The sequence below is a fragment of the Ochotona princeps genome, chromosome 30 (genome assembly GCF_030435755.1).
Source record: "Ochotona princeps isolate mOchPri1 chromosome 30, mOchPri1.hap1, whole genome shotgun sequence".
Lineage (NCBI taxonomy): Eukaryota > Metazoa > Chordata > Mammalia > Lagomorpha > Ochotonidae > Ochotona > Ochotona princeps.
The window spans coordinates 5,742,342-5,767,710 of NC_080861.1; the positions used below are offsets into that span (position 1 = coordinate 5,742,342).

Sequence of the window (25,369 nt, forward strand, 5' to 3'; positions counted from 1 at the left end):
ATTTTCAAGAGAAGAGCACATACACTAAGCTCATAAAATGTGAGAGATGTTAGAGGCAAGGAATGAAAATAATTGGCCGATATGTCAGGGAAGACTTCCTGGAACCGTCAGCCCTACTGTCCCAGCGGTGTGGCATCGTTCTTTCCATCGTCTTACTCCATTTCATCAGAACCAGGCTTTTTCTTGGCAGTGGGTCTTAATGTGTTGGTATTCACAGGTCCCTTTGGGCAACTATAAAATGTTAGTATGCTCTCAAAAAAAAAAAAATGCTATCACCTGCCCACACTTGCACATTTTATTAATCTTCCAGAAGTTCAACCAAGGATGTCAGAACTGCTCTTCTAACTGACGAGGACATCAACTGTCCATCTGTTCGTCCATCCACCCACCCATCCATCCAGTAAGCAACCAACTGCAGGATCAATGCTGACGTGTCCTCTTGTGTGCTGCTGTGTTGACCAGGGGTGTTGTAACATTCTACCCATTGAAGCATATTCTCTTTCTGGTCCCAAACAGGAAACTGTATACCTCACTCAAAGATGCAGTCTCAGTCTTTCATTAACACGACAGCAAAAAGAAACAAATGCACGCTATCTAAATAGAAAGGGCCAGTTTCTGTTCTTGAATGAAATAGGCCACTCCTATTTTTACTGAGGTTCAGATCCCAAGGAAGAATGCCCTGAAAAGAGAAGCTTAAGAGTTAACTTTGGGCAAGTTGTTAAGTGAAGGGAGAGGACCAAGAGCCTGGGGCAGGATAGTCCAGTGCAGGCCAGCAGGGTCACACACAAGACTGGAAAGATGGGATGATCTAAAGCACAGCGCTAGAACCTGGAGAGAGGAAAGGAGTCTGGAGCAGACCACACTGACCTAGAGACCCGATGCTCAACTCCATGATGGAACACTCAGGGATTCATGAATGCCAAAGAAAGCAAATATTACAACTCAACATCTTTTACAGTTCACTTGTTCTTGCTCTGCTGCAGGGTCAGTCACCAACCAAGTCATTTATAGTTTTGGTTGTCTTTTACAAAGCCCCAAACCCAAGACCATTTCCAGATGGTGCTGAGAATATACTCAGAATGCATAAGGCTGCCTAGGCGTCTTCCACAACAAGCAGGTGCTGGACATATTCAGTCTTCTCCTGACCACTTGTTAGGGAAGAAAGTCATGTTAACCAAATGACTGCAAGATGGGAGGCAGTAAAACAGAGATCAATATTACATCAGTGGGAGACGTGTCTGGCTGTGTCTGTGAATGCTCCTGGGGGTGACATTTCTCTGTCATGCAATCATAGTTGTGGTTATATTTCCCCATATCTCCAGAGTCTTAACTTGTGAGGATAGGACAGCAACAGTAGAGGTTTGGGGTTACCTCACTGACCCCTCTTGCATAGGGTGGCTCTGTGGTGTTTATGCAATTCCATCCCCAATGTAAAAGCTTCAATCTTAAATCATGGGAGGCGTTAACATGTGCATGGCACACTGCAGCTCACAGGGAATACTCACATTGGATTAGTTCATCCTCACCACTCCCTTTAGAAACACACTGAGCTCTCGAGTGACTGGCCCATGTGCATACAGCTAGTGAGAAGTGGAATCTGGACCTGAACCCAGTGACTTACAATCCTTCTGCCCTTCCCACTGAACATACCAGAAGCCCGCACCTGCAGCAACTGAAGCGTTTGCATATACTTACTCTCCGTCCAGGGGGTCCTGGGGACCCTGGAGATCCTCTTCCGCCTTGCAAACCCACAGTGAGCTAGAGACAGGAACACACGTTAGTTTCAGCATCATCTGTCCATGGGAACCATTTCATTTTTAGTGAGACCATGTAATTTTTTTAAGACCATTTTTTAAAAGGAGGCAGCTATTAATTCAAACCAGGTAAACTGCTTGCTTGTAATACAATCTGCTTATTCCTAACCATTGGCAAACATCCATTTTCCTCCCAACATCTTTTAGTGACATATTTTCGCTATGGCACTAGTTGTACATTTAAATGTAAAAGAATCACAAACAGGGCTTGTTGCTAAAGAAAGAAAGGGAAGGAAAAAAAAAAAAACAAGACCCACACCTACTAGTGCACAGAGAGAGCTAATAAAGAACCTCCCAAATGCAGAAGATCAAACAGGAGGAAAGGCTCCCCATGTACAACAGGAGGCACAGGGGGCTAAATCACGGCCACGCCTCGGGGTGATGGGAGTGGGTGCTGAGGACACCCATGCAGCAGGACAGAAAGGTGCTGTCGGGTCACGGCTCTTCCACACTGACAGCACACCATTCAGCAACGAAAGGGAAAGTGTGCTTGTCTCAGCATTTGGTTCTCAAAAGAGCACGGCAAGCTACTCTGCACCTTGCTAATGAGGAGATCTCAGTTGCTTTCTTAAGAGAAGTGCCCTGTGTCTCCAGGCAAGGCTCAGCATCCTAAGGGAAAGATGTCAGTTTCACTTCTACATGGAGCGTGAATATTTTGGAACTGACTGAGTATGTAGCTCAGGAAATGCTGGGAGGCACCGACGATTCTCGAAACATCCAATCTCTACATCTTTCAGAGTTCAGACTTGGAAAGTGACCTTTGCTGTCACTATATACAGCTGTCTTGTTACAGAAACAGGGGGCCGGAAGAGTTGGGTTCAAGGTCACTCAGCGTGAAAGTGCCATTTCAGACGCCGTCCGGTTGGGTCGATAACTCGCATTGATTGTCACAGTACAAAGGCAGAGCCAGCAATACAAACAATTATATTTTGGGGGTCACAGGCCACTTACTGTTAGACCCCTAAATCCCTTGGGGCCGGGTCCTCCAGGAATACCAGGATCACCAACTTCGCCCTGAAGATTCAGAGACAAGATTCAAGATGTTAAGATACTTGCTAAGCTTGGTATATGTTTGCAACGAAAGAATCTTGACTTAATTTGAACTGTAATACTGCAACAAGGTGAAGGATTCCACCATGGGGGAGGGTACGGGAAGGGGATGGGGGAATCCCAGAGCCTATGAATCTGTGTCACATAATGCAACATAATAAATAATTTTTTTTAAAAAACATACTTGCTAAGAAAGAATAATAAAAAAAAACTCCAAACCAAAATCAAATTATAACAATGACTTATATAGCAGTGCAAGCCAATACACTAATTGCCTGTTTCCTGTTCTTCAGAACTAGGCCACTGATTCCATTTTAATTTTCTAATTAAACATTTATGTATAAATATCAATTTAATGAATACTCAGTTACCAAGAGTATCCAAAGAAAATGCTTGAAGGCCAGGGAAAACACCCAATGTTTTGACTACACAGAATACTAAATACTAGCTTACTTTCTCAATTCATGATTTACCTCTGAAAAGGTTTAAGGCAAATTAGTCTTGACAGTTATTTATCAGCATGTTTACTCCACATTTATCACCTAATTGAAAAATGCTATTTCACATTTATCACTAAAATTGAAAATTTTATCTGTAAATTAGAAAAATCCATCTTTACAGTGAGGACTCTTATTTATATATTTCCTTTTCTAAGTACAGAAAAAGCCTCTTTTGGTTAGTCATCAATTAAAAACAGCTTTCTTTTAAAGATTTTTCTAAATTTATAGGACAGCTACAGAGGAAAGGAAAGAGAAAGAGAGAAATACAAGGTTATTTCCAAAGACAGTCATGCACACAGTACCTTCTGCCCCATGTCTCCAGGGAGTCCTCGTGGGCCCTACAATGTTCAGCAGAGAACAGAAATCAATACCCCCCTTCTCAGTATGAGCATTTCCTTTACTGCTCAGATGAGATTGCATTTTTAAAAAGTGTCCTCTCTTTACCTTTACTCCTTTTCGTCCCATGTCACCGTAACCCGGGGTGCCATCATCTCCCTGTAAACATACCAGAGCATCTCACTTTCTCAAAAGCACATATGCATTTCAGCCTATGCTGTTAGGAAGGCAACACTAGACACCTGCAGGTGGAGAGATGCTAATGTGGAACCTGCCTGTTACCAGGTTCTCCTCACTTCCTGATACATCCCACGGACGATGGGCACTGGGGATGCATAGTGGGAAGTTGAGAGCTGGCCATTTAAGACAAGTGGAGTCCATGGAAAATTAGGAGCTGATCCAAGGAATATGGGGGGAGAGTTCCTACAGAGAATTACATGGCCATTAGACATAAAGAAGGAAAGTGCCGATTCTCACTAGCAACCAAAGAAATGTGACTTAAAACAGTCATGAGATACTTCCTCTGTCAATAGTAATGATAGGAAAAAAAGGGACAATACCCTTACTCTGCTATACAACACAAGGATCTGTATGTTGATAGAATTTTCTGCAGAGTACTTCATAAGAGTTCAATGCCTCCAGTATGCACATGCTTTTTCAATCTACTACGTGACTTCTAGAAATTGCTATGCAGATATGATGGCTTTAGCTAAGTAGAGGAATGTGTGCAGCCGTGCTGTTTATGATGTTGGAAACTAAAAGCAATATCAATATATCAGTTATATAATAAATATAATAATAAATGATATAATAAACAAGGGACACAATAGATTATTTCAACTTATTCCCCCTCTTTAACTAAGATTTTATATCTTTTACCCAAAGCTTTCCCCATGGCTCAGCCTCAGTCTGTGATAACTATCCTTCCACTCTGTATTTCTGAGTTTGATTGCTTTATATCACACATGTAAATTAGATCACACAGTTCAGTATTTGTCATGTTATGCCTTGCTCATGTCACTGCACATAAATTCCCTCCAAGTTCATCCACTTTTTCACAAACGACAGGACCTCCTTCTTTTCAAAGACTGTAAAGTATTGCATTGAGAATACAGATCACATTTTCTGCATTCATTTATCTGAGGAAGGACACAGGTTGATGCCATATCTTGGTCATCATGAAAATGTCTAGCAAATTTTCTGTAGTATTTGTACACTGGAGTTGTAATAAACATAGTATCTTATAAAGGAATACAATAAGTGTCCCTGTGTTGATTGTTCCATAAGCTGAGCTCCAGAGCCACTGGAGAGAGTGTAGACGGAAGAAGGAATACACTGTTTCTTGGTCCTACCATCATCTCCTATTGTCACCCTAGAGCTCTGTGAGGAGGGAGAGAAATGAGCAATGCTGTTTTGTAATGACATGTGTCTACATGGCCCTACTGGTTCTGAGAACCCTGAAACATCCTGTTTCTTCTGCTTCCTCAGCTGCCCCGGGGTTGTTCTGCTTCACTTCATTAGGCAGGACATCTAGAGGGTGGGAGCTGTGGGACTAACGGACATGTCCCCCCATCTTCCTGGGAGCTGAAACACCCTCCACAACCAGACGCTGAGGCCCCTTCTCCTGCCCGGAACCAGTGCTCAGGTCAGGGCAGGGGGAGGGTTCCAAGCCACCTACCTGTCTTCCTCGCTGTCCAGTCGGACCCACTGGTCCTCTAACTCCAGGAACTCCAGGCTCTCCCTAGCAGATGGAACAAGTAGAATTTGAGATCTGTAAAATAAACTCAAATCTCGAGATAGGAAGCTCTGTCCACAGGATGGTGAGATGGGGGGGCTTTAAAAGGGGGTCAATGCTTAGCAAGAGGCTAGGTGGAGGGCAAACAGATAACACGCAGCAGAGACCAGCAGGATGCTCAAGCAAGGCTTATCACGGCGTTGAAAGGAGTGAAGCAGAAAGCAGAGTGGGAAATTCACTCCAGGGAAGGAGGCCTCACTGGCTGATGGATCTGTCCATCCCACAATGATTTCCTGTTCTAGAGAATAAACTATTGATGTGATAGAAGTGGTCCTGATCGTACCAAATCTAGTCTTCAGGGAAGAGAAACAACTAAGACGGGCAATTATGATCAAGTTCAGGGGGCTATAGAAGCAATGGGCAGAAGAGACTCAATCAGACTTGGTGGGCTCACAGGAGGGGAGCAGGGGGGCTGAGCCCTGAGGATGCAGGCTGGAGAAGGAGGGAGGGAGGGGTAGAGGGAGCCAGATAGAGGGGACACCCTGGAGAGAATTCAGTATAGGTGCAGTCGATAGCGTGTCTGTCCTTTCAACTCACTTTCACTTCGTTTTGGCTCTTTCCTTTATGGTGAGAAGACTGCAGACATTGTCAGTGAATTCCAGATCTACAATGCAAGGCTGGTAACTACAGCCACTGAGCTATACATGAGCTCCTCCAAACTTACTGTGTTCATAAATACCTTAAGGTTTCAAGACTTCTCTTGAGACAGAATACATAATAATCTGAGCTTAGTGTGATGTGAAAACTCAGATCCCTTGCGCAAAAATTCAGCTTCAAGACTGACAGCAGTAAGCCAAGCACGGAGCATCTCAGCTAGGCCCCCTTGGCACCACACTGGTCCCAGGTCCTGGAAGAGGGAGCCACTGAGAGGTTTTACGCAGAACTGGGCTCTGATGAGAGCCACTTTGTGCTTTCTGATCCTGTTCACCCACACAGGCCCATCAGAGTTAGGAAACTGCATGTCCCAGTGCATGTGTCTTGCTGCCCCCAGGGGCATTTCTGCATTGAGCAATTTAGGGGTGGAGAGGACTGCCCAGAGTTGTTTCAGGAAGGGTGGGGAATCTCCTGAGAGGGGGCAGCTGCTGGGCAAGGCTGGCCACTCTAAATCCTTTGCTCAGTGGATGGAAGATAACTTGAACAGGGTACTTGGAAAAGCTCATGGAAATACATGTCATGAAAAAAAAAAAAAAAAACTACACAAGGTTGTCCAAAATATTTTTCATCAAAATACTGATCTTTCAATTCCTTTTTGCCTCCTTTGAAGGACCTGGTATTACAGAGTGTCTGCCTTGTTGGGGGCTTGGATTCAATCACAAGAACATCTGCAAGATAATGGGGGAGTGCTTTAGCTCTCAGCATCTGAAATCCATGAGAAACAGAGTATGTACCTTTTTCCCCCAAAGTCCAGGTCGTCCGGTGCTCCCCTTAGGTCCCGCCAGCCCAGGCAAACCCTGGAAGGAAATGGGAGATGCAGAAGTTAGCACCGCAGCAATCCTTAGAAAATGCATTAGGAGTGTCTCACTTTTATTTACATCACTTATAACAATGACTCGATGGCTCCTTAACTGAAGACCTGGTCTCCCTGGACAGACAGACTGGGCTGAGCCCAACGACTCAGGTCCAGCCCTCCCTGGAGGACCATACAGATTTTCATCCACAGGGACATCACTAGCCCCCACAGGACCATAAACAGCAAAAACACCCTGGACACATGTGTTTCCAGACCTGGGAAATCTGCTCTCGCATGCACCGATTGTTACATGTTGTTGCCCTCCCTGTGCCTCGCGGCACGAGCACAAACACCATGCAGTGTCAGCTATAGTTCCCCAGCCTCACAATGCGCCAATGTGTCTTTAACACACATGGAAAAGTTGAGAAAGCAACTAACGCAGGCATCCCTCCTCCTTTGCAGAGAATGGAGCAGATTCAGAAAATGCTCCACAGTAATCTCTCACCAGCTAAACTCTCTACTCGCTCAGCAAATAGATTCAGAAATCAAGACCTGACTTGAGAACTCAAATGGATCTGGGCAGCTGGGAAACCTGTGTGGTCAGCTTCAAATATCTACAGCCAACAGAGATAAAAGTGAATGGCCATAGATACATTTTATCTTATTTTTAGTAAGGTTTATTTTATTTATTTGAAAGGCAGAGCAACAGAGAGGTGAGGCATGGCGGGAAAGAGAAATACATTTTACCCACTGGTTTACTCTCCAAATGACCACAACAGCCAGCATTGCACCAGGCCAAAACTGGGAGCCTGGAATTCCATTCAGGTCCCCTACATGGGAGGCAGGATTTCAAGCACTTGGGATATAATCCACTGCTTTTCTAGGAGTGCTTGCAGCCAGCTGGCAGGAACTGGAGAAGCCAGGACTTGAAGTGATTCTGACATGGCTTAACCCGCCATGCCATAACGTTGGCCCTCTACATACGTTTTAAAAGCTAGGGAAAGCAGAATGGTGCAGCAGCTTTGGGAGGAAATATTCAACACGACTCAGCAGAATTTGCATTATTCCAAATGCTTCCTTAGGATTGACGCAGTGGGTCTGTGCTTTGAAACCAAAGCCTCAGGAGGGAGAAACACAAAGGCTTTTGTTAAGTATTAGGAGTCTGAGCTGTGCCACAAATTTGCTATCAAATAATCCAAAAAGGAAATAACCCATATGCAGAAAATACAAACTATCTATGGGGATGTTTTGCGTAAGAGGAAAATGAAGATTGGGAGCCACTGACCGGGCATCACGGAGTCACCCACTCACCTGTGGTCCTTTGTGGCCCTGGCTGCCCTTTTCTCCTTTTGTCCCAGGATTTCCACTGGACCCCTTTTGTGGCAACCAAACACACACAATGCAATGACATTAATGAAGAGGTACGTTCTTGGGCTGTGATTCTGAAACACTACCATAAGAAAAGCAGCCACCCAAACCTTCACCCAGCCTGTGAACTTTTAGCATGAGTGTAAGTTAGGGGAGCCTTGAGGACTCTCAGACAGCCACAGTGGTACAACCTACCAAGCAGTTCTCCACGGGGGTGTTAAGGTCTGTATCCCTCTCTTACTTGGGGAGGTAAAAATAGACCAGAGGCAGATGGGAAACTCACAGAAAAAGAAGGCAAGTGAACTTTTGATGGGGTTGGCTTCCTGGGCCCTGGTGGTAATCAATGTGTAGAATGGCATCAAAGAATTTCCAAATAGCAAACAAACAAACAAACAAGACATTTTAGCCAGAAGCCCCTATTTAAGGAACCAAAGGAGATTTTTCCTCCCCTATTTGTCATCAGATGTGTGGTTCTATTTCTAGAAAAAAATAACTAGTGGGACCATTGAATAACAAATCATCAACTGTAAAATCGATGCTGGGGTCCCCAGAAGGCCCCATCTGGGGCAAGAGTCACTGGCTCAGTACCAAAGGGGCCCTAGAGTAACTCTCATCTCACCCCTAAACGTGTTGGGAGGGATCTAGCTGGTTCTATGGCCACTCCGTCTGGAGACCGTGCCAGCTTACAGACGAAACCAGGGAAGTCTGAATCACCCATGAGAACCCCAAAGTCTAGACTAGGATGAAAGATGTGTAACTTTCTAGGAGGAAAATGAACTCCTGGGAAGGTCTTAGAAGAGGCTCATCTACACAGATCTTCCAGACAAGTCCAGGCTTAAAGTGAGCTCCACAAAGGGCTTAAATACCCATGCATTACCCAGCCACATGAGGATGACCACGTCTTCTTTCTGGTGTGAAAGACAGCGAAACGGGGATGCCCTGACTCTGATGTTTGCGTTACTCCTGATGTGACCATGAAAGACACAAATGGCTCATGTCAAGCCTGGTCATCGATAATTCCAGAAATATTGTCCTTCTGTTTGGAGTTAGCTTGAGGTAAGCCAGATTACAGCGTCTACGTCCTACATACCATTCCTTTTTGGGAGTCAGTGTGCACTTCAGTTTGGGAAAAACAAATGGTCAATCCAGATAGGCATTACTAATCTCCTCGAAAGGCATTAATAATCACTTATCATTGCCAACATGCACGTGCAAAGCCAGGTGAGCACAAGAGCACATGTTTGCTCCCCAAAGATCATTCACAAGTTGCAAACATCAGAACAGATTGTGGGAAATACAGAAAATTAAAGGGGACCAGATGAGCAATTTCTCAGCTCCTTATCTGAATATAGAACTACTTGCTTTCTTCCCATCAGAACAACTCCATGTTATCTTCTAATATTTGTGAAGCATTCCAACTCACCTGTGGGCCTTGTAATCCTTCAGCTCCCTGCATACCTTGTGGTCCAAGACTTCCTGGTACCCCCTGACAGACAAGAGTTTCAAGCATCAAGATTTTCTCCAGTGGTTTCCAATGGAGTACTTACCTAGGTACCATTGAGGGAGTCATGGCTCATTCCTATCTTGCCTAGGATTTTACTCTTCCTGTGTGCACACAGGCTTGCTCCTTCCCCTAATAAAGAACTCTCTCCTGGTGAATCCCCAGTGCACATGACAAGCAGTCCAGTGCATAGTATCTGGAATTGCACGGGCTGGACTAATCTCCAACCAATTTGTGCAGGTGTGTGGGCTGGCGCTCAGGCCTGTCCTGTTCCTGGCAGCTGAACTGCTGGGTGTCTATGTCTCCCACTAGTCGGTGGGGACCATGTGCAGTCCTGAGCACTGCCTACCACACCCTGCTCGTGTGCTCATATGCACGGGCAAGAGCGCCTTGTGCTCACCCACCCCAGGGACAGGATGAAAAGGACACTCACCACGGCACCTTGCAGCCCTCTCCGTCCTTCTCTTCCCTGGATCAGAAAAGGCAAAATGTTAGTGCATGGGTGTCAGGCAGCAGGATTTCTTGAGGCAGACCAGTCGCTCGCACTCTCTGACATGAGTAAACGAGCAGCTCACAGAAGGCACTTTCCTTAGATACGTTTTCCCATTGGGCACTTAATTACAGATTGACATTTGGGAGACTAATTGCGAACCAATCCCAAAGTCACTGAAGCTCTGATAGCCTCTTTGGAGATGTGAATCAAGTGCAAGACCCTGACTTCCCAAGTCCTCTGCAGCAAATCCACGGAGCATGACGTGGCCAACAGAGGCTGCCCCGGAGCAGGAGCTGTCACTTCCTCTATCTCTGTCCTGGGTCCATGATTATTTCTCAGGCAGAGTAAACAATTTCTAGAACCTACTGGGATTTGCATCTGTGGAATTCTGCAGTCCTATAATTACTCTAAGATCTGCTCAGTGAGAAGGGGAAGAAATGCAACCACCAGCTTCCTCCCAGAAAAATGTAGCTACTACCTGTTCACACCTCTCTCTGTGTGTCAGTCTCTCACTCTCCGGGTGCCAACTCAAGTTGCCAACTCAGCCTACCGTCTGTTTTTGCCACACCCTGTCCTTTCACATTACGGCCAAGAGGAAAGACCAGCTGGGCCCTAACCAAGCCTGATCAAATCCACACCCTTTCATTTCTCATCCCCAACCTTGTGCCATCCTTGCAAAGAGGTGTGGGACACCTCAACCAGTCATTCCTTTTGTGTGGTGATAAATAATTATGATCACATTAGGTACAAAACAAATGCTTTAAATTATATTCATTCACCACAATCCAGTTCCCCCACTAATGCACCTGGAAAAGCAGCAGAAGCTGGCCTAAGTGCTTGGGCTCCTGCACCCAGATGAAGATCTGGAAGAAGCTCCTGGTTCCTGGTTTTGGACCAGCCCAGCTCTGGTCATTGTGGCCATTTGGAAATTGAACCAGTGGTTGGTTCACTCTTTCTGTTTCTCTCCTTCTCTCTGTCTTTTTCTCTATAATGCTGCCTTTCAAATAGATAAAATAAATCTTAAAAAAAAAAAACCTCTAAAATGTAAACAGCCTTTGGGAGAAGCAACTCATGCTGACGGTCAGGGGCTTACCCCTGGATGTGCCTCCTCAACTTTCCTGACACACAGAAGTGAGAGAGAGAATAGCTGAGGCCGAGGTCACTGTCTCTGTGTCCAAGTGAGGGCACAACACTGCTTCTTCTGTGAAACAGAGAGAATTGCACAACACCAGAGATGCTTCCTCAGAAGTCAGGCGGCCTCAGGCTTGGTCAGCTCTGCCCTTCCATGCCTGAGTGGCAATCAGGATGGGCAGGAATCCAGATTCGAGTTCAAATTCCAGCTCTCCTATTCACGAGCTCCAGTGAATGACCCTGGGCAGCTTGGCTAAGGGTTCCTTGACTTTCTCGTCTATAAAATGAAGAATGTGAGAGCATCTGTCTCACACATATATCACAAAGATTAAATGAGTTAGTATTTCAAAGTGCTCTGGTTAGAACTTGGGAAGAAGTTGATGCTGAGAAAGTATCTGCCTTTTGTGTGTGCCAGGCCAGAGGCCAACGACCTGGCATGTGGGTATCAGATGTTAATCTACTGTTTCCACAACAGTCAGCATAACAGTTAAGTTACAGAAGTTAAAAATTTGTGCAGCAGGAGGCAAGGTCATTTAGCTTATCTTGCTGCTTCCTTTTTCATACTAACACATGTTCATTCTCTGCTGAGAAGAGGAAGGCAAAGTCCCAGAAGATTCCACCAGAAGCAGCTGGGAAACCCTGGCCCTGACAGTTTCGACCCTGAAGACTGTAATTTAAAACAAACAAACACACTTCTTTATCTATGACACCAAGATAATCAGCCCAGACTTCTCCGTGATAAGACTCCAAGCTGGTAATTAAAAAGGAAAGCCAAGAAGTTTTAGCTCCCTCGTGAACAAAACTCAGGGCCAAGCTAGGGCTTGTAGATGATTGTGTGATGGAAGAGTGTCTAACACATAATAAATATTGTCTAGAACTGTCTTCAGTAGTCAACAATGAGAAAGGCGATCTCTTGGTTCCCTAAAATGATGGGTAAATCCAGTATCCCCATGTTTGTCTGTGATAGGTTTGGTATCACATTTGATGCTACAAGTTGCCTTAGGACCCCAAGGTCCCTTCTGAGTAGGCCCCAACTGTGCCACTGTTTTGGCCCCTTCCGCAAGAATGGACTCAGCTTCCTCTTTCCCATCACAACATGGAAAGAGCGTGCTTTTCCCCAGTTTGGAACATTCTCCTACAGCTTCAAGATGTGCACTGCCAAAGAAGTGCATGTGTAAAGTCAACCATTGGCTCCCCTGAGGGCATTCAAAGCCGCTGGAAGTGGAAGGAAAGGCTGACAGCATCACTGCCAGTTCCTGACCAGGGACCATTTTGGCCCCCGACTCCCACAAAACCCCTGCAAACATCTGGTAACCTCTGGAGACTTTTTTTTTTTAATGTCAGCCATGGGCAACGGAGGAATGGTGCTACTGAGGCCCTGTGGGCAGGAGCTAGAGGGTTATAAAACATCCTACAAGGCCCAGGGAAGTCCTGCACAACACAGAATTATTTGTCCCAAAATGTCATCAGTGCCAATTCACCAGGCTGCACAGCAGTGACTCTTCAAGACACACGTGGGATACTTCCAAGTGATAGGGAAGGGATATGAGCACCTAGGGGCATCCTTACCTCACCTCCTCCGGAACTAGGGCTGCCAGGCATCCCTTTCAGTCCAGCTCTACCCTAGAAAGGTAGGAGGGTCCCAAGATCAGCAATCAAAAAGTTCTGAACACATCACAAAGGTATTGGCATCAAAGCTCAAAACACTGAGAAAACAGCAGACTGCATATGTCATGCAAAACTCATTTACATACTAACTTTACTCTCATTAAAGAAGAATTAGATACAGCAGCCTGCAGAGCTGTTTACTTTTTCTAAAGAAAATAATTTCCAGAAATTTAATCACTTCACATATACAGATAAAGCTACCAAAGGGACATCTTTAAGAAACTATGACTGTTAATAAAATACGGAGAGGTGTATGTGTTTGATCACAGAAAGGTTATATAGATTATTGATTTTACTTGCTTATCAATAGGATTAATCAGCTCATGTATGTAAAATAGATCCATTACTTGTCTTCCTTGTTCTCCTTTGGAGCCCTTTTGTCCTTTGATGTTACTGGCTTGTCCTGGGTTACCCTAGGGGAAAAGTTTGAACATATTTAAAGCCCAGAAATATCAGCCTTCTCTTGCAAAACACAGATGCTCAAGCAGAAAGCTAATTTGGGTTAGGAAGGAGAGATGTGAGAAAAATCTCCACATCTGAAACTCATGAGATTTTTTTCCTTAAAAAAAAAATGGAAGCAATAAATCACAATCTCAAGTTTGCAGAAGATTTTGTTTAAAGCTTAAACAGTTGGTGATACACAACTACATGAGTGCTTCTGCATTCCTATAAGTTGAACTCCACCAAAGCACCAGTCCATACATTCTTAGGCCCCTCCCTCAAAGATGCAACAGCAAAGACTCTGCTAGATGGAAATTCTAACAAAGAAAACCATGAACATTTTCCCTTCCAACCCCTTGAAAGTCTCAGCACACTACAAGAATTCTTAAGATGCAACTTGAGTTCCTGGAACTGATTTGGTAATGCACCCAGTCATATACGACACAGAGTTTTCCCTGAGAGGTCTCCCTCAGCACCTACTACCCCATACCAAGGATGAGCACCTGCCCACAGGTTAGCAGCAAGCACAGGGACGTGGGTTGAGAAAAGCCCGAGCCAACTGGGCCCAGCAACTTACAGGATCCCCTCGGAAGCCCTTTCCTCCATATTCCCCAGAGGGACCTCTGGAACCTGGGCTGCCCTGGAAAAAAAAAAAAAAGAAATAAAAATTAAATGAGCCTTCTGAGTGAGCTTGCTGGAGGCCTTCACAATGCCACTGTTGTAAATCAAGTGCAGTGTATGTGGGGAAGGGTAACTTTGGGTACCCTCTTTAGGTAGCTCCAAGTCTGGGTTCAAGGTGATGGTCTGGGGGGTTCTCTATAGTGAGAGGCTGAAAAACGGAGGATCGGGGGGATCTCCCATGGTCTAGAGGGCACTGTCCAATAGGACTTCCTGCTACAGTGAAGATGTTCTATCTCTGCATTGCCCAAAGTGATAGCCACTACCCACATATGAGCACTTAAAACGGAACCAGTGCAACTGAGGAGCAGAAAAAAATCATTATTTTAACTCATTCAAATCTAAATTTAAGTAATCATATGTGGCTAGTAGTTGCTGCAGCGTACGTCCCAGGCCAGATTAGCAACTTCAGAGATGTCCACAGTTCCGTTTCCCATTAGAAACCATCACAGGGTTGTTCCAATGCCACCTCCCACCGAACTCTGCCCCAGTTCAAATTGCTCAAACCACAAGACTGCTGGGCATGTTGACTAACTCCCTTTGTCCTGCTCCTCTGGTCCCTCTGAGCCAGGGCAGGGAAGAGGCACCTGGGCTGCAGAATGGAGGGAGGCAGGGGCAGCGTGCTATCCTCAGAGCGAGTGTCTCCTGTGCACCCAGCGGCCTTCTTGCTCAGCCGAGCCAGCCCTATCTGGGCCTCCATCAGGACAGATGGCCTCTCCCCTTGACCTCACATCCATACTACCTCCAACACATCCAACACGCTACCACCCAAATGCCTCCACTGCAAGTTGAATTGTGATCCTGTTGCCTCGACTCTTCCTGAAAGTTGACTGTCCACCTCCTCCCCCTGGCTTCCTGGTGTAACTGATCACGTGATGTGCCTCCTATCCCTCCCACCTGTGCTCCCGTGCTCCCTCTAGGCAGAACAGCTTGCAGTGGATGTCTTTCCCTCTCTCCAAAACATTCTCCCACATCTCTATGTCATCAATGCCTTTTCAAGCGCAGTTCAGGGATCATTTCCTCCAGGAACATTCCGGAACATGTTTCAACACCCCTCTGGCTGGCAGGGAGCCTTCTCTGCACTCCCGTGTGGATGCCTACAAGGTGGCCCTAATCTCATCCAGTGTAATTGCATTCTGCTGACGTATTTGCCTGGTCCTTCAGGACCAGGGCTGTGTGGTCACCCTGGATGGTGAGCTTATAAACTCAATGCCTACACAAGGCAGGGGCCTGGAACATGAGAGCAGAGCTGCTTCGAGTAAAACAGGTGTCCATTACTGGGCATTGAGATGACTTTAAGGCCAAAAATATTTTGTTGTGATGCATAACACCATGGTCACCCAAATCATTCTCTCTCTCTCTCTCTCTCTCTCTCTCTCTCATGCCATGAAAAAAAAAATACCAAAGCTCCTGATGGGTAAAGAACTTCTTTCCAGATATCTGAGGGATGCACCCACATGACTGCCTTGACAGCTGGGAATTTTTCCAGCTGGCAAGTCCTGAATGTCACCAGGCTACCCGCTTTCCCGCAGTGGCAGGGTGGCTTCTGGTCTGTGCTGAGAGAGGCCTGTGTTTAAGAGAGCGGCCCCTTGTATCTTCCAGAACTGGGGGCATGTAACACTCAAGACTGTCACCAATGGCTGAAAAGGTCACCTGAAAGCCAAGCTCTCCTTTCTCTCCCTTTTCTCCAGGAAATCCATGAACACCCTGTAAGAAAAAGAGGCAAACAAGATACCAGTGAACACATGTACATGCGTAACACGTGTGTGTACATGCAGGGGCCTCAGGGTGGCTGTGTGGTACTATGAGAACAACGCCCTTACCTCCTCCCCATCCAGGCCGTCCAGGCCATTCTCTCCGTGTTCTCCCTGAGGGGCACGAGACGCAGCAGTCAGTAAAGGGAGGCCTTCTCCAGCAGGCAAACCAGTCCCACCAAGAAACCAAACCTGAGTGCACGAAACAACCGTACCTTCTGTCCAGAGAATCCTTTGGCTCCCTGGAAAAGAAGGAATCTTTCTCACGGCGGTGTCCAAGGCAGGGCGTGGACGGGCAGGCTGGGGCAGCAGGCAGGGGCCACGCCCCAAAGCAAGCGAGCATGTATTTGTGATGCCACTATTACCTCACACCCGCAAAAAAGCTACAGAAGGGATTTAACTGCTGCTCAGAGATGCCTAAAGATGATTAAAAAGCAGGACCAGTCTGTAGATAAACTGGTTGCCAGAGAGAATAAGCACAGAGGCAGGGTGGCACGGAGAAGGAGGGCAAGTCAGCGGAACTGAAGACAGCCTTGTCCGGATCTCACCTTCTGACCCCGCTCCCCTGGGCAGCCTGCAATCCCTTTGTCTCCTGGGAGTCCAGTGTCCCCTCGCCTGCCCTAGGAAAAGGAACACAAACAGGTTTTCAAAGCTGTCCCTTGCCAGGAGCTGCCAGCAGCCCGTGGTTAAAGACTCCAGCAAAGGCCTCAGGCACATCCCTCTTTCCCGGAGAGCAATATTCCCACAGGCCTGTTCACTGGGATGTATTTCCCGTCTGGAATGTACACGCTCCCTGTCAACCTTCGAGCTTCCCACGAAGCCCAAAGCTGCAGAAAGCCCGGCTGCACTCTCTCACCTGCCGCAGCAGCCCAAGTTCAGAGACGGTTTCCCTTTCTAGCCACATTCCAGACACTCGGTAATCCCCACCGACCCTATCAGCTGGCCCGGGGCTCTAGTGCTGCGCTGGGGAAATGTCAGCCTTGCTGATGGGAGGGAATAAGCTGGTGGCAGGGCCTGGAGCTGGATGGAAACAGCTGATGAGGCTGGCCCCTCCATAAGGAGAATGGCAAGGGGAGATGAACCCGTCCCCCAGGACAAAGATCTCCAAAGTCAAGCCACCCAAACAGTGAAGGGCACTCAAGGTCAGCAAACTGAGTGTCTTCCACCAGCCTTGCTTCTCCAAGTAAATATTTAAACAAGGGTGAACAGGACAGTAAAGGAATGGCCAGAGGACAATTCCGTGCCACTTGGGGGCAGGTCTCTTTTGCTCTATCACTCGCGTTCACTGGGCTAGCTCAGGCTTGTGCATTCCGTGGGTACTCATAATTTGTGCTTGGGTACACAACTGCTTGGCTGTGAGCTTAATGCTTTTCTGGCTGCTGAGAGAGGTGAGAAGCAACTTTCCTTTTTCTCTGAAGTGCTTTCCTTCTTTTGGCGAGGCCTTGCCCACAGTGGGCTTGGGCTGCCCACTACCTGGACTCTCACAGCCAGACAGGAGGACGACATCAACCCAAACCTCAGAGCCCACCTGGGCTGGCCTGGTAGTCTCTGAGGTGGGTGACTGAGAACATGGCCTTAGTGGGTACTTTGTAAGCTACAAAGGCCTGGAGAAATGTACAGATGTTCACTGAGGGCCAAGAAGCTACATTTTTTTGTTCCAGCTCTCAGATCTATACCTACCCTTGGCAGTCTGATCCTGCAGCCTGGGCTCATTATAATTTACTGCTCAGAGGATCTGGTGTCTTGAGTCTAAGGAGACACAGTCTAGTCTGGAAACTTTCTAAATTTTTTCCCATCCCAAAAGGAGCCCAGTTCCTCCATGTTTATTCTCATTATTGGATTTCTGAACCACTAGAGTTCTGGGTTTAGGGTCAAGCACTCAGATCGCCAAACTTCTGTGCAGCATTTAGCCCCCAAAAGCTATGTCTTGGGGATCCGCTTTGGAGGCCTGCGTGCTGGAGCTCTGCCCCACAGCCATGAACTAACAAGGAGTTACAGGTGTAAGGTTTGGGGAAAGGAAGCCCAACTCCTGTGTTAGTCCACATGTGCGTAGGCCCAACCCTTCCTCTCCCCACATGCAGACTTAACAGGTGCTTCATGATTCAGACAAGGAAAAACAAAAGTGAAAATTTCCCCTATATTCAATAAATAAGCAAATTAGCATCTGTGTGAAAATAAAACTTTGCATGAAAAAGAAAATTTGTAAGGCACCAGAGGGGAGAGTTGAGAAACTTACAGGATCTCCATCCTCGCCCCTGTGGCCTCTGTTGCCCTTCAGGCCTGTAGAACCCTGGGAGGAAAGAGAGAAACCAACTTCAGTGAGCGCCCAGAACTCAAGCCTGGGGGCGCAGGCGTCTGGGGAAGCCCTCCTGTTTGTTGTAGGTGTGGCTGTGAGTCGGGTGCAGTCTGCCAGCCCCCAGGGTGGGCTCCCACCTGCAGCAGGTGGCCATTCCAGTGACCACGGCATTTGCCCTCACCAGGATGGTCATGGGGCTGCTACTGTGTCTGAGGGATTTGCAGGGGAGACAAATCTTTTTTAGCAGGCTAAGCAATGATACTTCCAGAGATAGCATTTTATTTTGTGTGATGTTTTCAAGGGCCCATACAAGAACAGGCACTTCCAACAACAAGGGTGCACATATGTAAATGACAGATCTCTCCCACTCAGCCGTGGTGGTTTAGCTGCTTCATGCCTTATTAGGGGTGGAAGTTTCCCTCCACTTATTTTTCCCACCCTCTAACCAGAGCCAGGCTGACTGCTCAGTCCAACAGGGAGGCTCAGCTCCTAGACTGTAATTCTCACACTGACCTGAACCAGGCAATGGGAGAGCAGACTGCGCTAAAGAAAGTGTCACAAAGTGGTTTTAAAACTCCAAAACAAATCATGCTATTAAGACGGACTGTGTAGGACTTCTGCGCAAAAGTATTAGAGTTGATCTCTTTTAAAAAACAAAATTCCTTTTCTTGTGATATCTAAAATCCATTTGAAAAAGTACATAAAAATAAATGGACTATCCAGGTGGAGCCCAATTCTTATAAAGTGAATCTTACTCAAGAATTCTACCACACGTCTAATGTCCAATGTCTGTGCCGCCACTTCCTAGAGCAAAGAGGACATGACTGGTTCCAGGGCCGTGCCTGCCTCAGTCACAGCTTGGCCTGTCCAAGCTCCCTACTGCCCTGTTCCCAAAGTGGACCCCTGATAGCCATCCCTTGCCTTTTGACAGACACTTCATCATTAAGGATTCATCTCTAGGCACGCTATAGGCTAGTTCAGTCTGCTTTCAAATATTTTGGAAAAACAAACCATACTCTAAGTATTCTGTTTCACTTGTTTGATTCACACCGTGTTGGAAAGGTTGTGGGTGTCACTGTAGCTCCTTTCCACCGGCACAGAGTATGCAAGGAAAAGACCAAGACACATTGATCCATTCCATTGCTGTGCAATTGATCTTTCGTCATTTGCTTTTATTTCAAGGAGTATTACTCCACAATGCCACTACCTTCTGGCGGTTCTGCTGCACATGGAGCACAATGGGCTGATTTTACCACTTTTCAAGCTGTCCCAAAGCAGGTGCAAGAGTGTAAATGGCAGAACCAAGGAACAATATCACTAAAAATAGATCTTTTCAATTTATCTTGATAGGAAGAGTGAGAGAAAGAGAGACATACAGACAGAGCTCTTAACTACTGACTGCTTCATTCCCAGATGCTCTCAACAGCTGGGGTGGAGCCGGCCTGAGGTCAGGAGCCAGGGCCTCCATTCTAGTCTCTCCTATGGGCGGCAGGGACCCACAGACCTGAGCCGTCGTCTGCTGCCTGCCAGGATGCACATAAGAAACGGAGGGGAATAAGACTCACACCAGGCCCATTATGGAACCAAGCAGCATCTTAACTGCTCACCAAACACAGACTCATATAAAAAAAAAAAAACATATATTCCCAATAGTTTCATCCAAAGTAAGCCCCTCTGAACTGGCTACTATGCCATAAGTATATGAAACATCCCCAAATAACCACATTAATACAGAGGGACAGCTTGCAGATTCAGCCACTTGATGTCAGTTACAGTCATACCAGATCAAGGCATGTTAGATAAAAGGGCATCCCAACTGAATGGCACCTTTAAGGCTAGCTGTCCTCGGGGCCCCTGTGGTCCTGGAACTCCTGGACATTTACAAAATGTACAGCAGCAAGTCCTTTCTGCAATGTTCCCCTGAAAAAGGCAAAGCAGAGTGAGTAGCCATCGTCAGCAACCTTATCACCTGAGAAGCACATTCACACAGATGACAATCCATCACCACAAACCACCTTCTTCCATTGTGGGGAGCAGGGCTGTAGAACAAGGAGGGCTTTGGGCCTTCACACTGCAAAGAGGACGCCAAGCTGGCAACCCTGCTGGCGACACGTCCTTTCCCAAGGAAATGACTTCTATTTAGAGACAGTATGCCCAGCATGTACATGGCCAGATCAAGTTGGCCTAAGATATGTAGGTTGCCACTTGACAGTCACCTGTATCTCAGAATTTCCGTATTATAAGCCATTGGGGATTTTCTGTTTGATTATGGGTTGCCTTGTTTGTGAGTTTTCTTATTTGGTGTGGTGACAAAGAACGGAAAGTCGTGAAAAGCAAAGTGAGATGTTCCAACCTTCTAGACTTCGTCACACATCACTACATGGGCTCAGAAGGGCTGCCCTCGCAACAATCACCAAGACTCCAATTTCACCCTTTTAGCATTTTGTTCAGCAACTCACCAGGTACTGGGAGAGCATCCCGCCCACTTCAGTCATCCCAATGTTCAGGTGAGTCCTGTAATGAAATCCTTTTCCAAACTCAAAGCTGGAAAACTCATCATGAACAGTCGTGTTAAGGGAAACCACGAACAGAGCATCTAGTCCTAGTGAGTACAAACAGCAGACAGAAAACCAAAGGTTAGGCATGAAAACGACAGAAGTCATCCCATTCCTGCTCCATGCACATGATTCAAGGCATCAAACATGGAGAGACAACAGGGAAAAAGAACAGTGTTCCCAACAGAGAAAGAACCTGACCTCAGACTTGCCTGAGATACACTCCAGGCTCTGGTCCCTGACTTTAGCATGAAATTACCCTTAGAAAACATATTCAAGAAGAACTGCTTACAAAGAAATGGAAAATCAGCTGCAGATACAACACTGCACCATCAATGCTGACGTCATTCTTGGGCCTTCAAAAGTGTTTTTTTTGGGGGGGGGTGGTAAAGACTTTATTTGAAAGGTAGAGTGGTAGAGTTACAGACAGATATGGAAAGGGAGGAAGAGGAAGGGAGGAGAGGAAGAAAGGGAGGAAAAAGAGAGAGAGAGAGAGAAGAGGAAGAGAGAAAGAGAGAGAGAATCTCTTCCAAATGGCCACAGCAACCACAGCTGAGCCAATCCAAAGCCAGACGCTTCCTCCGGGTTCTCCCTTATGGGTGCAGGGGCCCAGGCACTTGGACCATTCTCTGCTGCTTCCAGAACATAAGAAAGGGGCTGGATCAGAACTGAATCAATTGGGATATGAACTTTATGGGATGTGTGTCCCCCACAGATGGAAGCTTAGCCTACTATACAATGGTGCAAGCCCCCTCCAAAAGTGATTTTTAAGAAAAGGAAGTTGTTCACCTTTAGAGTTTTCTGCATTTCTCTGAATGTTAATTAATGGAAAATTTTAAGTTGTCCTCATCACCACGCAACCCTGGGAGCCCAGGTGCTGACAGCGTGAGAAAAGTCCAAGAGGATTCCAGGGTCAGCTGCATTCCTGACCACACCCAGCTCATCCACCCCTTTATTCACTCATAAATTCATTCACCTGCTCATTTACTCCATCCAACCTTTCATTACACAAACACTGGTTCATCGGTGGCCTGTTAGGTTCTCACCCTTGTGCCAGTGACATAAGATGAATAAATAGGTCTGGTACACTCCTCCTTCCCTTTGCAGGATTTCTAGTCAAATGGGACAGGTGGAGAAAAACCAGAGCCAGGCGAGTGCTCTCAGAGGGAATGTGCAGCCATTAGAGTCTCCAGGGCAAACTCCAGGCTCAGTCTTGGGGACTTACGAGAGTTTTCCTGGGGAAGCTAATATGGATGCTTATTCAAGGAGTCCAGAGACAGAGGGCCATGAGAAATGAGATAAGGGGGCCTGGCACCATGGCCTAGTGGCTAAAGTCCTCGCCTTGAATGTGCCAGGATCCCATATGGGTGCCGATTCTAGTCCCAGCAGCCCCGCTTCCCATCCAACTCCCTGCTTGTGGCCTGGAAAAGCAGTAAAGGACAGCCCAAAGCCTTGGGATCCTGCAGCCGCGTGGGAGGCCTGGAAGAAGTTCCTGGCTTCTAGTTTTAGATCGGTGCAGCACCAGCCGTTGCAGCCACTTGGGGAGTGAATCATCGGACGGAAGATCTTCCTCTCTGTTTCTTTTCCTCTCTGTATATCTGACTTTGCAATAAAAATAAATACTTCTTGAAAAAAAAAAAAGAAATGGAGATAAGGAGCAGTGAGGAGAGCTCTCGGCAAGGAGCCAGAGGAATGAGGCTTTAAAAGTCACTGGAGGAAGACGGGGACCATTCAGAATGCCTGATACGGGCGATGTGAGGATGGGGTTAAGGCTGGTGCAGGAATCAGGGCTAAGCCAGGTCCTGCAACGCAACATGGGTCGTGTCCAGGAATTTGATGTATATCCCAAGAACAGTGAGCAGGTCTTCAAAACTATGAGCAGAGAAGGTGACACAGTCCAGCAACAGAGGAGGGAATGGTGTGACCTCCAAAGAGGCCACAGCTTGTGGAAGCTGAATCCAGAGTGAGACCAGGCTACCCTGAGGAAATCCCAGGCAGCGAGTTCCACCTGACAGCCGGTGCTGTGCCAGCTCCTATGTGCGGCCTCCGGCTCAGCCTGAGCTGCGGCCACTTCCAGATCGCATTCCCATGTGGATGGTGAGAAGCAGCAGACCACGTTTCAGGGCAAGTTCCCTGAGAGCGGAACCTGCGCACAGGGTGCACTGAGGGAGAGGGAGAGAAGCCGAAGAGGTTGTGAGCACAGATGGAGCCCAGTGAAACCTGTCTGGCCTGATTCCTGCGGGATTCTGAAAGCAAAAGGCACCAAGTTGACCCAGGTAAGGCAGGAGGACCTAGCTTGTGTATCCCTGCATTATCCGCAGCCCCCCTGCACTAACCCTACTCCAAGCGCACTCCTCCACGGCTGAGGCCAAAGGCACGCACCCGCAGAAGGCCACAGGCCTGAGCACGACCACACTTGTGGCACCCACTGCACGATGCCAGCACGGACAGCACCCGCTTAAGGCAGAGACTCGCCTGGCATCTGCCGAGATCCGTAGTTCACACCTGCAATACAGTACCTGCTTCTCTGAGCCTGTCTGCTCGGCTCTCCAGCATTGTGATGCTTTCTCCCTGCAGACCATCAGAAAAGATGAGCAGCACCTGGGGAGGGAGGACAGCAGAGGTGGGGCCGCTGGATATGCAGCTGGGGGAAGGAGGTGCAAAGCAGGGCATGTTCAATGGCATACCTGCCCACGGGAAGCGGAACGATCATCGAATGTGTCCCACAGCGACTCCAAGAACTGGGCATTCAGACGAGTTGGGCCACTGACGGTAACACGCAGCAAGCTGTCAAAGACTGCTGTCTGGTAGATCTGGAACTTGGCCGGGAATTCTTGGTCGCTGTTCACCTTAAAGGCCACGCTCACCTGCGTGTCCGCACCAGCCCCACAGCTCACCCCCTTGATGGAGGTGATGTCCTCTAAGATGCCTGGGAGGTGTGACTCCAGCCGGGGGTGGCCCTGGAACAAAGGCTGCCCCTGTAGGTGAGTGGAAATGTCGAATCCAACCACCACGTCCACAAAGCATCCTGAAGAGAAATGAGGTCAGATCAAGGGTCAACAGGCGTAAGGAAGGGAAGACAGGGCAGGGAGAGGAGAGGTGTCCCAGAGCTGCAGGGTTCCCAATACCCAGGGTGGTCAGGACACAAGATGCTGGCTGCTCGCCCTGCAGCGTGCACAGGCGTTTCCTCTGCCCCCTTTCAGATGCTATAGGTTCTGACAGCTATTTGAAGTTCCGATCATAGCACTGTCTCATTCTCACTGGTTCTGTGCCTTCTTATGCGTGCATGTCTTTCTTCTCGGAATGATAACATAGTCTGATTTATATCATCATAACCTCTTGGGTTATGAGCTGGCTTTAGAGATGGCTTAATTTCTGCATCACTGCCTTAGGGCAGGGATCAGATGTGCCCAGTGGCAGGCATTGAAGATGTGACCTGTGACCCAGTCACTCATCCCTGGACCTGTTGGCTGATCAGTTCTAACGAGGAGAGACGTAGCCTGGTGCTGTCAGTTCTTCCAATGTTTCCCAAGAGGAAGCTGGAGCCTACATTTTGAAAATGTGAAATTTCCAGCTTATAAACTCTGTCAATGAGCTGAACTAGCTTTGTCAGCACTGAACAGGACAAGCTGCACACACAAGTGCAAGTTGCTACTGGCCACCTCTGATCCTGTGCAGGTGCTTATTTTGCAGAAAAGGTGACAGGGACGTGTGTTGCTGTCACTGCTGAGCCAAAGTTAGAACTCTGGCTTTTTGGCTCCAGGCCCAGGGCTCTCCCCACCTGCACTTGTGCTCCCTGAAAAGTGTGCAAATCCCAACAGAGTTTGTGACGGAAGTGGTTCACCCACAGCAACTCCGGACACACACACTCAGGATTTTCCCCACATCATTTTCCACTGCTGCTTCCTGGCATGCTGCCCTCTGAAAGGGACAGAGTCCCAGTCTCCCACTGCTAGGCTCAGCTGGCACTGACCAGCGAAATCCCATGAGATGGTCATGTCCACGCATGCCCTGCCTGCCTGGCTCTCCCGCATCACCACTTGGTCTGTGGGTTAAATACTCTCCAGGAACAAGCCAGATCTCTACTATGTCATGATGAAAGTCAGCATTAAAAGAAGAAAAATATAACACACACACACACACACACACACACACACACACACGCAATACCAATGGCCTCATGAGATAGTTTATCAAAGTCAAGATCTTGAAATTTCTAGTCAGCACATATCTCTTCTACTTACCTCCTACTGGAAGCAGAGCATTGTGCTGGGACTTCCAGAAATGGAAGACAGAAAGAGGTTACTGAGGGTCAGGTGCTACGAGGAGCATGAAGCTGAGGTTGTGGTGGGGGCAAGGCTGTCTGCAGGACCCCGCCCAGGTTCCCCTCACTTCAGCACACTCTCCCAGACTCTGAGAGAGGCCAACTGACCCTAACCTTTTGGGAAGCATAACAGAGAGAGGCCTCTTTTTACGGGGCACTACTCCAAACATGCAAGAGGTCTTTAAAAAGTTCATGAAAAACACATGTCAGGAAAA

The 25,369-nt window shown here is 47.3% G+C and overlaps 1 protein-coding gene across 1 annotated transcript in view; it reads right to left on the reverse strand.

Annotated features, from left to right (window-relative positions):
- Positions 1-25,369, reverse strand: part of COL6A5 (collagen type VI alpha 5 chain) — a 91,249-nt gene that overhangs the window by 28,072 nt on the left and 37,808 nt on the right. Inside the window, exons 9-29 of the mRNA XM_058657093.1 lie at positions 23,518-23,858; positions 23,350-23,431; positions 20,735-20,877; positions 20,103-20,195; positions 18,216-18,269; positions 16,528-16,599; positions 16,195-16,221; positions 16,049-16,093; positions 15,879-15,932; positions 14,125-14,187; positions 13,454-13,519; positions 13,008-13,061; positions 10,248-10,283; positions 9,737-9,799; positions 8,257-8,319; positions 6,884-6,946; positions 5,379-5,441; positions 3,809-3,859; positions 3,667-3,702; positions 2,766-2,828; positions 1,696-1,758 (exon numbers count right to left, since the gene is read on the reverse strand). Of these exons, the coding sequence (XP_058513076.1) occupies positions 1,696-1,758; positions 2,766-2,828; positions 3,667-3,702; positions 3,809-3,859; positions 5,379-5,441; positions 6,884-6,946; positions 8,257-8,319; positions 9,737-9,799; positions 10,248-10,283; positions 13,008-13,061; positions 13,454-13,519; positions 14,125-14,187; positions 15,879-15,932; positions 16,049-16,093; positions 16,195-16,221; positions 16,528-16,599; positions 18,216-18,269; positions 20,103-20,195; positions 20,735-20,877; positions 23,350-23,431; positions 23,518-23,858 (1,595 nt within the window). The remainder of the gene's footprint in view (positions 1-1,695; positions 1,759-2,765; positions 2,829-3,666; positions 3,703-3,808; positions 3,860-5,378; positions 5,442-6,883; positions 6,947-8,256; positions 8,320-9,736; positions 9,800-10,247; positions 10,284-13,007; positions 13,062-13,453; positions 13,520-14,124; positions 14,188-15,878; positions 15,933-16,048; positions 16,094-16,194; positions 16,222-16,527; positions 16,600-18,215; positions 18,270-20,102; positions 20,196-20,734; positions 20,878-23,349; positions 23,432-23,517; positions 23,859-25,369) is intronic.